Source organism: Pleurodeles waltl, chromosome 2_2 (assembly GCF_031143425.1).
Source record: "Pleurodeles waltl isolate 20211129_DDA chromosome 2_2, aPleWal1.hap1.20221129, whole genome shotgun sequence".
Lineage (NCBI taxonomy): Eukaryota > Metazoa > Chordata > Amphibia > Caudata > Salamandridae > Pleurodeles > Pleurodeles waltl.
Genome location: NC_090439.1, coordinates 502,370,430 through 502,387,317, shown reverse-complemented (window position 1 = coordinate 502,387,317; position 16,888 = coordinate 502,370,430). Strand labels below are relative to the sequence as shown.

Below are 16,888 nucleotides of genomic sequence, written 5' to 3'. Positions count from 1 at the left end.
AGGGGGGTGCTGAGCACTCCCTCTCATTGCTTGTCACCCCTGTGGCCCCGCCCCTTTCCTCAAAAATGATAATAAACACAGCTTATTATCGTTTTTGGGTAAAAGGTTTGCAGCTGCCACTGCTGGCAGGGGGCAACGCTCCTCCCCCTTATGGAGGAGCCGCCCCTGCGTACACATCACAATACATCCCTTTTATAATCTTTCAAAAATCTATTTTCCCTGTATGCTTGCAAATATTTATTGAACCAGTATACCTATTTTCTGAAATACATATTGCCATGCCCAATATGAATCTTCTCAATGCACGCCTTTGGCAGAAAGTCACTGTTCCATGAATGCTAACAGTTCAACCCTTTTTCTTGCGAGGACTTTAGTAAGTTGAAAGTGATTGTCCATTACATCAGCAACCACTTGAATTCCCTGGGGGAAACATCCTCTACGCCGACTCTTTAATAACGAAGTCCTGGTTAATGAAAGCGGAACAACGATTTCTTTAACCACGACTTTGTTATTTTGTGCCTTAACCACGCATGTCCTGAACAACGAACATGCATGGTTAAGGCACAAACAAGGGAGTCGGCTGAGGAGGACGACGCGGATGACGAGGCGATGACTCAGGTAAGTGGGGGGGCGGGCGTTTTAGGTTTTGGGGCGGGGTGGGGGTTTTTAGGTTTTGGGGCGGTGTTGGGGGGTCGGGGGTTTTAGGTTTTGGGGCGGGGTGGAGGGTCGGGCGGTTTTAGGTTATGGGGCGGGTGGGGGGTTGGGGGGGTTTAGGGCGGGGTGGGCAGCGGGGGGTTTTAGGTTTTGTGGCGGGGTGGAGGGTCGGGGTTTTTAGGTTTTGGGGCGGGGTTGGGGGGGGCGGGTGTTTTAGGTTTTGGGGCGGGGTGGGGGGTCGGGGGTTTTAGGTTTTGGGGTGGGGTGGGGTGGAGGGTCGGGGGTTTTAGGTTTTGGGGCGGGGTTGGGGGGGCGGGCGTTTTAGGTTTTGGGGCAGGGGTGGAGGGTCGGGGGATTTTAGGTTTTGGGGCGGGGTTGGGGGGTGGGGCATTTTAGGTTTTGGGGCAGGGGTGGGGGACGGGGGGTTTTAGGTTTTGGGGTGGGGTTGGGGGGCGGGCGTTTTAGGTTTTGGGGCATGGTGGGGGGGTTTTAGGTTTTGGGGCGGTGTTGGGGGGTCGGGGGGTTTTAGGTTTTGGGGCGGGGTGGAGGGTCGGGCGGTTTTAGGTTATGGGGCGGGGGGTTTTAGGTTTTGGGGCGGAGTTGGGGGGGCGGGGCGTTTTAGGTTTTGGGGCAGGGTGGGGGGTCGGGGGATTTTAGGTTTTTGGGTGGGGTGGGGTTGGGGGGGCGGGCGTTTTAGGTTTTGTGGCGGGGTGGGGGGTCGGGGGTTTTAGGTTTTGGGGCGGGGTGGGGTGAAGGGTCTGGGGGTTTTAGGTTTTGGGGCGGGGTTGGGGGGCGGGGGATTTTAGGTTTTGGGGCTGGGTTGGGGGGGTGGGGCGTTTTAGGTTTTGGGGCAGGGGTGGGGGACGGGGGGTTTTAGGTTTTGGGGTGGGGTTGGGGGCGGGCGTTTTAGGTTTTGGGGCGGGGGTCGGGAGGTTTTAGATTTTGAAGTGGGGTTGGGGGAGGGGCATTTTAGGTTTTGGGGCAGGGGTCGGGGGTCATGGGGTTTTAGGTTTTGGGGTGGGGTTGGGGGGCGGGGCGTTTTAGGTTTCGGGGCGGGGTGGGGGCTTTAGGTTTTGGGGTGGGATTGAGGGGGCGGGCGTTTTAAGTTTTGGGATGGGGTGGGGAGTCGGGGTTTTAGGTTTTGGGGTGGGGTTGGGGGGTCGGGTGACGCATTCAGGATAAATGGGTGCCTATTACTAATGCCTTTACCAGGAATGCCTTTACAACAAAATATCGTTGTTAAGGCATTCCTGGTAAAGGCATTAGTGGTAACAACGAGGTTGGTGTTCCAACCTCGTTGTTCAGGCACTCGATGTTTCGGCAGGCGGCGTTCCGACATACAAACATTCCCTGGTGTTAAAAGCCTCATATGCCCCTGCATTTTGCCTACATTAAAAAACAGATATATTTTGCGTTATTTGCAGTACTGGCGTCTAGGACTCACTGAAAAGGTTGAAAGACCACCTCTTCTCAGAATAGTTTTTCATTGTAACAAGCACTGGCTAGCTAAATGGTTTTGCGCAAATACTTTTCACCAATGTTGTGCAGTTGTGCAGAAGCGACCAAAAAAATGCCATGAAGCGACACACACATTGTGCGTATATATTCCATTGTTACACACACACACACACACACACATATATATATATTCACTTTAAAAAACTATAATGTCCCTGTTCCTTTGTTTTTTTCAGTCAATTTCTGTTTTTTTAAAGTAAAGTAATTTATATTACTACACATTAATCCAACCACCTCCAGCATGGGTTGGCCACAGGGTCTGGCCTGCGGCCAAGCCCTGCAGCCAACCCCCTATAACCACTCAAACTATCCCTTGGCCACAGGGCTAGGCCATACACTGCAGCCAACCCCGTAACCATCCAACCCCATGTTGTGCACGGCCTTTGGCCATGCGCAGCAGGAGTTGGCTGCAGCCTGTCTCTCTGGGTGTGAGAATAGGTGTAAGAAGGTGCATATGTGTGAGAGTGGTGGTGAGAGTGTCTGTCTGGGTGTGAAAGTGGATGCATCACTTGTGACAGTGTCTGAGTGGGTCTGTGAGTGGGTGTGTCAGTGTCTGTGTGGGTCTGTGAGTGGGTGTGTGAGTGTTTCAGTGGGTGTGTGGAAGTCTGAGTGGGTCTGTGAGTGGGTGTGTGAGTGTGGGAATGGGTACGTGAGGGATAGAGTGGGGCAGTGAATGGGTGCATAAGGGTCTGAGTGGGTCTGTCAAAGGGTGTGTGAGTGTCTGAGTGGGTCTGTGAGTGCGTGCATAAGGGTCTGAGTGGGTGTGTGAGTGGGAGAAAGATTCAAAAAGAGAAATTGAGAGAGAGAAAGAGAGTTGGAGAGAGATAGAGTTTGTTAGGCTTTGATGAATGATATACTTAGAATGAAATATTTCTAGACAAATTGAAAAGAAAAATGTATTTGTCAATTAAAAAGAGTGAGATCAGTATGAACCTTAAACTTTTGAAGTTTAAAAGAAATTAAAGAAGGAAAATGGCCACGGACTCAACAGCAGTAGAACCCTCAGGTTTCAGTGAGTGTGACCTTAACCATTAGGTCATATGTGACTCCTTGCTGTGATGCTTCCAGACGTAACTATGACAGTCAACCCACACATGTGATTGGAAAGAAACATAAATGTTCGATCTCTAGGAAGGTTTAACAGTTAAAACAGTAGTAAATAAACAAACACACTGCCAAGCTATACTAGGATTTGAACTTTCAGCCTACTGAGTGACAGCACAAGACCCTGACCATTAGCCAGAAGTGTCTCTGCTTCGGTCTGCATCCAAACGTAACTATAACATTCATACCAAATATCTTGCTGGTCTTACTCTTTGAAATCACTGTATGGAGAGACCATTGCAATGACAATCTCTCTTTCTCTCTCTCTTCCATCCCATTATGGGATGGAAGAAAGGGAGAGTAACAGGACCGCTGGGGAGCCTGAAGGCCCCCACATTCCTAGACAGCTCCCCACGTCCTGTTGTAGCCGGCATTGCTCCCACAAGCAGGAGTTACTTTATATAGCAGCTCCTTGCTTGTGGGAGCAATGTTTTCATCTGTTTCCATGCATGCATATTCGAGTGAAGGGAAACAGTTGAAAATTCTGCTTTCTGCCAGCGGAAGCTGTTTGACAGCTCTCGCTGTCAGAAAGTGGACATTGTTTGCTTTTGCTTGGTGGAAGCTGCCATTTTCTACAAAGCCCCAGGGAGGTGGTGGTCCCCGGCGGCGCAGGGGGCCTGGTTCACCCCGCATTCAATTTAAGCTGGTGCACCAGGGAGGTGCCGATCCACAGGGCTGCAGGGGGGGTCTGGTGCCCCCCTGCATCCATTTTTTGCAAAGCTTCGGGGAGGTGGCCGTCTCCAGAGCTGCAGGGGGAGGCCGAGTGGCCCCCCCATTCCAAATTCCAATGCCCGGAAGACCTGGCCCACCCGGCGGCTTTAGTGAAACAAGGGTCGGAGCCCGCGCATGTTTTTTTTTTTAATTTTCAATGGATCCGCCTTGATTCCCACCTAAAAATTTTAAGCTCGGGGGCACCAGACCTAAGGGGTCAGGGTGTCCCTACCCTGGCCCCTTTTCTTATTTTTTACATTTTTGTTTGGGACTCAGCTAAAGCCAGGTCCCAACATGGCTGTCAACACTTCCTTGCTAAAGTGTTGGCAGGCAATCAGATCTCAGCACAAGATCGGTATGGTTTGCGGAGTCTTTGCGTCCCTATACTTAAAAATTTGGATATTATTTAACTTCTCAAAAACTACTGAATTAATTTACAGCAAATAACAAAAAGGGCACTTTCTGGACCAAAAGCTACCTTTCTGCCAAATTTGGTATAATTCTGTCCAGTGGTTCAGGCGCTATTCCTGTTCAAAATCCCTATGGAAAAATGCATAGGGAAAAAACGTTGTGGGCACCCCCTTTTTTCTCAGCCTCCATTTGATGGATCACCCCTAAACTTTCCAGACAGATGCAGAAGTGAGCATTGTATTTTCTTGGACCTTTGATAAAGATTCTTCAAAGGGTGCCAAAGTTATTAGCAAAACAAAAAAACATGCTTTTCTATATAATCTAGGTCCTAACTATAACTAACTATAAATGGCGGTCGCCACTAGGTAGTTATAGTTAGGACCTAGTGTATATAGAAAAAGCTGTTTTTTGGTTGCCCATATCTTTGACGCAGCTTGACAAATCTTCACAAAATTTTCCCCAAAAATTTGAGTCACCTGAGCTGCTGTCTGGTATGTTTCGGGGTGATTCGTCAAGCACAGGCCGAGATAAAGGGGGGGAGGGGGGGTGAAATTTTGAGCATTTTCAACGATAATTCCCTTAGGAAAAATTGAACAGGAATAGCTCAAAAAACACTGGATGGAATTACACCAAATTTGGCAGAAATGTAGCTCTTGGTCTAGAAAGAGCATTTTTTGTTATTTGGTGTAAATCTATCTGTTCCGTAGTTTTTGAGAAATTTAAGGAAATCCAAATTTGTGTATCTAAGGACGCGAAGGATTTGTGACCCCTCCCTAACTCGTGCTGAGATTGGATTGGCTGCCAACACTTCATCAGTGATGTCACTGACCATGCCATGAGTGATGTAACATGTGAGGTGATAAGCAGTGCATCATAAGGACACAGGTTATAGTTAGGTGAGGTAACTATAACTTCTGAATATCACTAGTTTTGTATGTGTTAAATGTGAGTCTAATGATAACGTCCCTGTAACATTTGACTTTTTCAGTGAATTACTATGTTTTTTTAATCTATTTCCTAACTATAACATCCCTGTAACCTTTGCTTTTTTCAATGAATATATATATGGCTCCAAGAGGTAGGGGAGCAACGAAGGAATGGGTGGGAAGGAAGTAATCGAAAGCAGGGGAGAGAGCAGTGGACAGGAGAAAGAGTTATTAAAAGCACAGACTATAAAGGCTAACAAGTAGGAAGCAATGTACAGGATGGGACAAGAGGGCAGCAAGTGGAGGGAGCAACACATAACACTCAGGTGGGGAGTAGAGGCAGTGACGTAACGGAACATGAGTGGGCACTCCTGCAAAGTACATGGAGGAGACCCCCACCCCTCAGGGCCAGTCAGGAGCTCTCAGGCCAGGGACACATTGCACAGTGCCAGCTGTGCTGAGGGGGCCACCTCGAGCTTGGCCCCCCCATGCCCTGCAGGAGGTTCCGGAGGCTAATGTTACACCACTGAGTAGAGTGATTTTGTGGGGAGAAAGCAGCACATGAAGGAGAAATCCAGATTACACATGCACTCTCATGAACTGCTTAAAAAAAGAGAAAATAAAAAAGTATCTATCTTAATGTGAGCTGTAGAAGGAAACAAGTCAGCCAATAAAAAGGATGGTAAAGAGGCTATGATCCACGGGAGGGGAAAAACACAGAAAGAAGGCAAGCTGCTGAATAAGAAGCAAGTAAATGAGAGTGACAATAGAGCCAACCAATGGTAAACAGTGGGTGGCCTCTAATCTCACTTTGAGTTTTTGGTATGTCCACTGGTCTTCATGGGTCAGCCACTACAAAGACTCCAGAGCGGGTCTATAGCCTTCTTCAAGACCTGAGGATTTCTCTCATCTGACCTTACTCTGTATTATCAAGTCACAGTGCAAATGTAGTGTACAGGGTGTGCATATCTGATTATAAATCGATGATCCACTACAAAAATATACCTTAAAAAGTGCTGCAGTGTTATGTTTTTTAAGCATGACTCAAGTCATATCAGTGGACAAAGGGATTAATAACTCTCTTACATGTCACAGATTTTCCCTTTCTGATCTTACTGGGGTAATTGAATTAATATATGTGAGGATTACCTCAGGGTAATTTTACTATTCATCACTACTTTATTGATTTGCAAGTACACAAAACACCTTTTTTTCTATGCATTCAAACAGAGTTCTCACATTTTTGGAGCCCATTTGGATATAATGCCTGATCTGAATGAGAAGAGAACCCAATGATGAAGCATACCACCATTGTTGGGTGAGGGCTCCACCCCTAAGTAAAGAATACCTTTGAGTGGATTCCCAGGCTTCCTAGTATTGCTCCTGCATAAACTTTGTGAACACATGGTGCTTTTTTATCTGCCATGTTTATAATCGATTATGATACTAAATGAGGGCTCCAAATCCAAAGTGTTGTTATAATTTTCAATAAATTAGCTCCCTGAACCAGGTCTAACAACCTATTTGGCAGAAACTCAACTTAGAGGTGCGATATTGTATACTGAGCGGGTATTCCATATCGGCTACAGAATATCATTGGGCAAACTAACATGACAAAAATACTGAGGGCCAAAATTCAGGAAGGTTCCGAGTACCTTGACGATATATATCTTTAGTGTATGTAGATTAGAAGTGAAGAATAGTAATTATATACTTACATATCTATGTACTTCACCATGCTGATATTTTGCCCCATGATATTTTTCTCCTCGATATTCTGCCACAAAATTCCTGAGCATGAATGTAGTGTCATGGAAAAATGCAGCAATTAATTCCATAACTGGAAGGCGCAAGTGTGAAGGTAGAATAGTTTGAAAGGCAGATTCTGATCAAAGTAATTTGCATTTTTATATTTTTAAATTTTGTCATTTTTATAAGATTATTTGTAAATGATTTTTCTTACTGTGTTTTATTTGTAAAAATTGGATAAACTGAGGAGACCTCAAAAAGCTGTCCCTCATGAAATAAACAGGTCCCCACTTTATAAACTGAGTGAATGTCTAATTCTGTACACTATGACGAATTACAAGTCATTGTGTAGGCCAGAGTTCCATAAATTGAAGTAGCCAATCCTCTAAAAAATAAGAAATAGAACATCTACACGAACACAGTTGTGTGAAAGTTTTCTGAGCCATTCTAATATCTGTATTGGCAAACAAAGTATGTACATTTGGTACTTAATTGCTGCCTCTGTAGCGTGCCGTGTCAGGTACCAATCTAATTTTATATCCATTTTCAGGCACTAGGGTTTTGTTGGTAACTGGATTTTCAGCAAACAGTCGTGAGAGTTTTTGTTACTGGATGCTCACGTGCATTGCATGGCAGAAAACGCCAGGGCACATCAAACAAAACTTCATATATGTATTTCTAAGAACACAAGCACAAAATATTCCTCGACACCGTGACCCACAAATATAGAAATCACCTGTGAATAACAAGTCACTTTGCCCTACATCTTTCTAGACAACCAGCAGTATTTGTTTTTAGTATCCAGCCTGTGTATGTGGAGGGATGAACGCCCACAGAGATTTCACTACAGAGATGACGCTCTACGGGTAGAAGGGAGGAAATCCCAGCTGTCATGAACAGATCACTCAACAGCTTCATTAAGCCAAAAATAGAAAAACACACGGACAAATGTGCATCTGCATGTTTGTTTAAAAGCGGAAAAGGCAGGGAATTAAAAAGTAAACACGTATCATGGGGGTTATTCCACCTGTTTCCAGGGTCTTCCCTCTCACAGGATAAGAGGACACGTTCACAGGGTGGCTGGGGTGCAGAGGTCACGAGTTACATATTCTTCTGTAAGTTCTTGTTACATGAAACGGGCATAAAATGACCCGAAGCTGAACTCCAACAAAACTGAAGTGGAACCGTGACTGCAACTTGAGAGTGCAGGAGGCGCAGTTCAAAAAGAAGGACAGAAGAAGATCGATGCCTCATCAGGAACCGCATGTGAATTTACGACTTTGAAAAAGAGACAAGTCCAGTCATAAAATAAAAAGAAGTATGTTTGTACTGCATATAAAGACCACACATTGTCTGTAGACCAAAGAAATATAGTTTTGGTGGATTCATTTTCACAACAGACCAAGTTCAAATTTGTAAACTCATCTTCCACGGAGATTTTAGAATTTCGACTCAATGTTTTTAAATATGGTCTATGGATATCCATTTTAATTGATAATAGTATTAAATTCACATCAGGCATACGTTGTATCAAAGGGTAATCCTTCATCTTCACTGTTTCATTGCGGAAACATCCACAATGCGGCCTCAGCTGACGTGTTTCGCTCCTAACATTAGGAACGTGAATAGGTACGGCCGGCCGTAGGGATGTGCGAACTGGACCCACGCCCAGGGCGCAAACCTCCAGACGGGCGCAGGGGCTGCTTGAATAAGTTTCACTCCGACCTCGACACATAGTTAATTGAAGCAGATGAGTGGGCTGGGTGAGGAGGTGGGGGGGGGGGGGGGGGGGGGGGGGGGGTTTAGTTACTCACAAGGCCCATCCTGAGCACAGGAAGTTCTACTTACAGGGCTATACAGTCTTCTTTGAGTAATTCACAGTCACACACATTCCAAACAAAAATCCATCCTCACTTGGATAGTACGGGCCTGTTGACATTCATAACGCATTGCGGTTCCCTTCAATATTTATCTTCTTAAATCTCACTGTTTTCTGAATGAACTCAACTTTTATTCATCAGCCATGCTCCTATGTTCATGTGCAAATGGCGTTTTAACTTTGGAAAGCAATTCAGTTTGTTTAAAGTTTATTTATGGGAACTCTCTTCTCCTGAACCTCTAACCTCATACCCAAGCTATATAGTATTCAGAATGTGACTCTCCGTTTTATTTAGTTTCTCACCTGTTGCTTAGAAAATGTCGAGTTTTGTGCAAAACACTTCCTTCCTTATATCCCTCTGTAGCTTCTCATTTTCTTTTTTAAACCCTTTTGCGCGTCGGACAGCTTGAAGCTGTCTGAAACTGCCATGGGCTTGTGCGTAGGACAGCTACAAGCCCTCTTTGTACCCACCCATGGGGAAGCGCTGGTGCTTCCCCTGTGGGCCACCCCTCTAGACCCCTCCTCCAGGGACGGCAGCAGAAGTATATCCACTGCCACCACTGGCCCCCCTCAGCGATCTGATGATGTCGGCATGCACCGCGCACCTACGTCATCAACACCGGCTTTTTGCTTCCAGCGCTGTTTGGAGGAAAGGTAACTTTTATTTTATCCAGGGACGGTTTGGGGCAGCGAAAGAAGCATCAGGGAAAGGAAAGGGTTTTCCTTTCCCCCAATGTCTCTTTGGAGTGCATTCCTACTGCATGATTGAGCATGCGGCTGCAATCGTGCAGAAGGAATGCCCACTAGAAACCAGAGATTTTCTTTTTGCAGATGCTATTGTTGTGGGGAGCAGCCCCTTTGGAAAAGGTCACTCTCCATTTGGGGATGATTATTTTGTCCGTTCTGTGCCCCTTGGGGGCAGATCGGCCAGATGTTTTTAGGCCCATCAGCACCCCAAGGGGGACAGAAGGCTCTAGACACCAGGGAGTTTTACACAAAGCGATTGTTGTTTTTTGGGGAGCAGCCCCTTAGGCAAGGGTCGCTCCCCTTTTGAGGATGATTATTTTGGCCATTTCTGCCCCCCTGGGGGGAAATCAGCCATATGTTTTGGGGCAGAAACCACTAGATGAGGGATTTTTACACAAAGCGATTTTTGTTTTTTGGGGAGCGGTCCCTTGGGCAAGGGCCACCCCCTTTTGGAGGTGAATGTTTTAGCCATTTATGCCCCCTTTGGGGACAGATCTGTCAAATATTTTTAGTCTCATCTTCACCCAAGGGGGCCAGAAGCCACTAGACAACAGACATTTTTTTATATAACAATTTTGTTGTTTTGGGGAGCGGCTCCTTGGGCAAGGGTAACTTCTTTTTTTACTGAATGTTTTGGCAGTTTCTGCCCTTCTTGGGGCAGATCGGCCATATATTTGTAGGCCTATTTGCCCAAGGGGGGGCAGGATCCAGTAGACACCATGGATTTTTTATGAAGCAAGTTTGTTGTTTTGGGGACAGCCCCTTGAGCAAGGGTCTCTCCCCTTCTGGTGGTGTATGTTTTGGCCATTTCTGCCCCCCTTGGGCATAAACTGGCCCTATTTTGAGGCCCATCTGCTCCCCAGGGAAAGTTTCTGTGTGTGTGTGAACTGGAGTTCGGGCGACTGTCTGCGTGTACTGGTGTTTGGCTGGCTGTGTTTATACTGGCATTTGGCTGGTGGTGTGTGGACTTGACCTTGGCTGGCAGTGTGTGTAGACTGGATCGTGCCCGGTGGTGTGCATGGACTGGTGCTTTGCTGGCAGTGCGTGTGGACTGGCAGTGGGCTGGCAGTGTGCATGAACTGGTGCTTGGTTGGTGTTAATGGTCTTGTGTATGTCACACATGAGAGGTGTGTGAATGGCCTGTAAAGCAGTTGGTGCCCTGCCACAGTTTTACAGCTCACAAGCTGTTAGTCATTGGTTCAGTTTCTTGAACTTTCAATTAATAACAGTGCATTTCATTTTTATGAAATCTCTTGTTAATAAAATTTTACATTTTGAACCTTCACTCATCCTCATGCCAAATCCAACCAGTATGTGTCTGTGTGTACTTGAGGAATAGATGGTTGTCTTTCTCTGCTAGACACTGTCTGTAGTGAAAATTCACCAACTCTCGATATTTTCATAAACTAGACACCTGGGAGTACAGAGTGGTGTGCCTATCGTGGGTCTTACCCACAATGCCCTCAAAATGTCACTAAAATCATACATTTTCCTTGCATTTCGGAACATATTATTCCAGAATAAAAAGGGAACCACGTAATTCCTACCACCCAGTGTTTCCCCACTTTTCAAAATAAAAATACTGCCCCACGTGTGTGGCTGGGATTAGTGCCTGCAGCGGGAACTGATCAAACTAATATCATTGGGAAGTCTTCACAAGGGACCCTCGTTGACCTTTGTTTGATCTGTACTGGTGCAGGCACAAAGCCCGAGTCACACAAATGAGGTATTGTTTTTAACAAGGGTCTTGAAGGAGTGCAGGATTGAAGGAAGTTTGAGGCTCACTGAGGATTCAAGAACTTTCCATCACAGAAATATGGAGAAAATGTGTTTTTTTAGTCAAGCTTTGATGTTTTCAAGGTATTCTGGGTAACAAAATGTAGTAAGAGCCATGCAAGTCAGCTCAACCTAAATACCCTTAGGTGTCTAGTTTTCAAAAATGTACAGGTAGCCTAGGTTATCCTAGGTGCCAGCTGAGCCAGGACCCAAAATTTGGAGCTACAACATCGAAAAAAGAGGGCCAGTTTTGGGAGGGAAAATATGCAGCGTCCATGTTGCGTTTTAGGCTGTTTCCTGTTGCGGGCACTGGGTCTACCCACACAAGTGAGGTATCATTTTTATTGGGAGACTTAGGGGAATGCTGGGTGGAAGTAAATTTGTGGCTCCACCCAGATTCTAGAACTTCTCATTACAGAAATGTGAAGGAAATAGGTTTTTAGTCAACGTTTGAGGTTTGCAATGGTTTCTGGGTAACAAAACATGGAGAAAGCCATGCAAGTCAGTCTGTCAGTCTACCCTGGATACCCCTATATGTCTAATTTTCAAACATGTACAGGTTGACTAGGTTTCCCTAGGTGCCAGTTGATCTAGGGTACAAAATCTAGAGCTACCTACATTGGAATAAGAGGGTCAGTTTTGAGTGGGAAAATGTGCTGCGCCCATGTTGCGTTTTGATCTGTTTCCTGTCACAAGCCCAAGGTTTACCCACATAAGTGAAGTACCATTTTTATTGGGAGACGTATGGGAGCATAGGACAGTAGAACTTTTGTTAATACCAATTGGATTTCACTCCATTTGTACCTTTCAAATGTAATCCAGTGTATAAAAGAGATGAGATTTTGAACAATACCCCTCAAATCATACACTAGTACGGGTACCCACAAATTCTGAAATTTAGAAATCACCACTGCTTCTAATATCTATATCTTGTGCCCATTTCAGAAATATATGTTTCCTTAATAAGCATTTTTCACTCTGCCTATTTCACTATAAGAATTGGGCTGTACTAGGTACTCAATGAAAAACCATTGTACTGTGCAGCTCAATTGTTTGCTCTGGGTACCTTGGGTTCTTGGAGAACCTAAAACCTTATATATGCCTGCAACCACAAGGTTCTAATGGACATAATGGTATATTGCTTTTGTCAATGGGCCACAGTGACAAAATGTTACAGATGAAAATGTTGCCACAAATGCCTGTTTTTTCCTAGTCATTTTCAATAATTCTTTATTTGAACAACTATTTTCCTTCAGGGAACTACAAACATGATCCATTTCTAAATTTGGAATTTTCCGTAGTTTTCAGAAATGTATAGCATTTCTGGATCACCCATGGGTTTCTCACTGGTTTCCACCACAAACTGGAAGTAGGTTGAGAACAAAAAAATAGGGAAAATAGGCTACCTCTTAGAAAAAAAGCCAAAACTGTGGTACAGAATTATTTTCTTTTGATTGAGCTCTGCATGTTCCCGAAAGCTGGGATGATGGTGACTTCGGTACAGTAAACCGTACATGGAAGCCAGCTTTTAGGGAACAAACAGTTTTATCTGGAGCACTTTTTCCCTGTTTTTTTTTCCCCCCAAAACTCAAAATGATGCTATATTTTGCCTATTCTCTCGGTTCCCTTCAGGGGAATCCACAAACCCTGGATATCCTAAGAATCCAGAGGATGTTGGGGAAAAAAACTGAAATTTGACATAGATACCTCATCTGGTAAAAAAAAAGGTTATGGAGCCCTAAGTGCAAACCGCCCAAAATAGACAAAAGAGGGCTCAGAACTGGTAAGGAAAAGGCCTAACAGCGAAGTCTTTTCCTCTACACCTTTTCCTTCCTTAGAAAAAAAAAAAATTGTCCTACAAAAATGCAACGAAATTGCAATTCACAGCCACCATCTGAAGTTCTGCTAAACTTTGCAGTGAGAATTAATACCAAGAAACCCTCTTGGATTAGTGATGGATTCATAGCCTTCAAGTTGCTGAGTCAGTTGGTCACTCAATCAGAGTGCCCCAAATTGACACCCTCTGTTCATTCTATACAGAGATACACTTACACACACACATGCTTATATTAGAATAGAGAACAGATCTCAGTAGTGGGGAAATGGATGGACCTTCAAGAGAGAGGGCCTGTTACCCACTGACAGTCTCATGGACTTCATCGTATACTGCAGCCACCATCACACCTAAGGGCTGACTATGGTACATTTAGCTTACTTTTGCTTATAATAAATTTGTGAATTGTTTCTTTCAGATATATCTTAACTGTCTTTCCTACCTGTGTGTATGTATTGCATCAATAAGCAGTGTATTTTCCTAAATCTTTGGTCTCTCATTTACAGTGAAGTTTTCAGCTTATAATATGCTTAAACAATTGTGAACTGTACTGCAACACTGACACGGAACGAACACTAACATCTTAAGTGTCCTCCCCGATAATGCCAAAGAGGAGTACTTTTATTGACAGTAATACCAATGCCCCACCCCCTCAATCAATAACATTAATGTCCATATCCCGAAGGACAATTAACCCTCCAAGAATTACTACCACCATCCCCACTCCAGCCTTACAGTTTCCTTCCTCTCCGTCCAAAATAAGATTCTTACTTGCCTAGAGGGTGAAATCTGTGCTGTTAATTACATCACAGTTGGATTCAAATGTTCAAATTATTTTCTCCCTTTTGGGTTCACTGGTTGCTTTATTGCTGATATGTTACTTTGAAAAGGGCCTTGGCTTGTTAAAATGAATAAAGCTAGAGTGAAGGCACATCCAAAAATGAATTTGTGTGAAATAGTTAGGAGAAGCGCTCAACGATGGTTAAGAATGTTAAATTAAGAAAAACGCTAAAACCAAAGAAAAATAAATCAGTGTATAAAAATACATAACTGGTTTTCAACTGAAGACATTGCCAAACCACATAATATAGAAGTATGCTTTTGTTAGGAGAAAGAATAAAAACTTCTATGAACCCTGGCACAAATAGTTTGTGTGAATTATGGCAGACTTCAGGATTTTAGGAAACACCTTAAGGTTGTAACATAAATAAATCATGTGAGCAGGTTGGTAGCAGGGCAGTGCTTTCTACCGGTGGTCATATGGAATGGTGACTATCACAGGTAGCTGACAAGATTGTGATGAGCGCTGCTAATGATCCTGCTGCTAATGTACCTACTTGATATAATGCACCCGAGGCTTGGAGGTGATGAATGGCCGGATGAGAGTCTGAGTCCTGCCTTCCCAGCACCAGGGAGTGGGGTAGTAGGTCTCCAGCACCACTGGGCAATGCATCTTCAGGAACTGGGAGAAGGCCTCCCCACTAGCCACCAGCTGAGGCTTCTGCAGAGGACAAGGACATGGTATCAAAAGACAGAACAACACATAGGGCCTGATTATAACTTTGGCAGAGGGGGTTAATCTGTCCCAAATGTGACGGATATCCTGCCCGCCGAATTATGAGTCCATTATATCCTACGGAACTCGTAATACGGCGGGCAGGCTATCCGTCACATTTGGGACGGATTAACCCCCTCTGCCAAAGTAGTAATCAGGCCCATAGTCTCTCTTAGAAGACACAAGTCACAAGAACACCTCTTGCACCACATGCAAAAGCATAAATAGGACAAGAACTCTAATCTCAAAACCACTGTTGCTCTTTATTTGAAATCTGTGCAGTTATTTTTACATTGCATTCATTTACACACTGGTACCCATTTGTAGTAATTACTCCAATCCAAGCTGGTACATTGCATATAACTTTATTTATGATGAGCCAGTCAGAAGGCCATCCGTACATTCCCCAGGCGAATGGAAATCTAAACCCCACATTCTACCTTCCTACACACGTTCTACTCCCCACCGTTCTATGTAAGTGTAATGCACGCAACTATGTACAACACATGCTTTCCCTTTAATAACAACAATTATATGTACAACATAACACAAAATCCTGAAACTTCTTTGGCAATTCTACTACTCTTCCACTACGCATAGCCCTCAGAGGCAATTCCTTGTGATTATTAGTACAAGACTGGTTTGGCATTAGTTACTGTGATCCTTGAGCAGGTGACAACTCATTTTGGGTAACAGAGGATGTGGAACTTGAAGAGTGCCCATGTTGATCATCTCTTCCAGGTCGTTCTCGTGCTGTTTGCAGATGCTCGTAATTTCTCTCAGAATTACTCTCCACCTCTGGCCCAGACCAATCTAACTCAGCACAATGTTTTTCCCATGCACTCACACTAGAACACTTCACCCTGTCACTACATTTGGCCAACATACCATAATGCCATATCTTCCCATCACTCAACAACGCTGAACACTTGAACATTTTCCTTACTTGGAGTGGATGAGAGAATTTGCTGTCTCCCTTTCTAGTTTTACACATCAATTTCACCTTAACCCAATCTCCTGGCTTAAGTTTGACTTCCTTAGTCTTGTGACTATGATCATAATACTTTCTATATGCTTCATGTGCTTTCGAAATATTGCTTTTTACCATGGCAGGGGACCACTTACTCTGAATCTTAAGTTTTAGCCATGCTTGGTTATCTTTAGTGAATGGTTCTCTACCTCTTAAAATTTTGAATGGACTACATCCTGTAACCGTCGGTGTGATTCTATAAGCCAGCATCATGCATGCAAGTTCCTTTTCCCAATCCTTCCCTGCAATGATGGCTGCTTGAATAAAACCCACTACCACACGGTTGAAGCGTTCAACTGCACCATTTCTTGCTGGTTGATAGGCAGGAGTATGTTTTTCTTTAACTTCATTCCTGGATAGAAACTCCTTCCACTTCTCAGACACAAATTGAGGACCATTGTCACTCAAAACCAACCTGGGTATGCCCTCCCTCAAAAACACATTAGAAACAAAGGAAACCACAGCAGATGAGTCACACTTCTCACACACTTTGTATTCAGGCCACTTAAAATAAAGATCTAACAATACTATTACATACTTATTTTCGGCATAGAGGCTATCTAAAGATTTAGATATAGGGCCTAAAATGTCAATTGCAACCTCCTCCCACGGATTCTCCGGACACAAATTCATGCCTTAATCTGGTCTGAATGTTTTTAATAACTTGTCTGCGTTAGCACACACAGTGCAATTCTGCACCACTCTTTCCACTTCTGCATCCATACCTGGCCACCAATATTACGGTTTCACTCTTTTTTTTTACTTGACAATTCTTAGATTACCTTCATGAGTTATTGCTAGAATCTTCTCAAGTAGCACTTCAGGTGGTGCCATTTTCTCCCTCCTCATAAGAAAATTGTCCTCATTAATGGTCAACTCATCCCTGACCTCTCACTATTTGACAAGATTTTGAGACAGTTAATTCTTGCAAGGCCAACCATTACGAACATACCCCATAATTATTTGCAGAACCTCATCACTGTTGTAAGCAGAA

General features: G+C 44.2%; 1 protein-coding gene across 4 annotated transcripts in view; it reads right to left on the bottom strand.

Annotated features, from left to right (window-relative positions):
* Positions 1-16,888, bottom strand: part of ABHD3 (abhydrolase domain containing 3, phospholipase) — a 336,327-nt gene that overhangs the window by 305,383 nt on the left and 14,056 nt on the right. For all 4 annotated transcript variants that reach the window (XM_069220003.1, XM_069220002.1, XM_069220004.1 and 1 more), the window contains one exon: positions 14,647-14,810. In XM_069220003.1, coding sequence (XP_069076104.1) covers positions 14,647-14,810 — 164 coding nt within the window. The remainder of the gene's footprint in view (positions 1-14,646; positions 14,811-16,888) is intronic.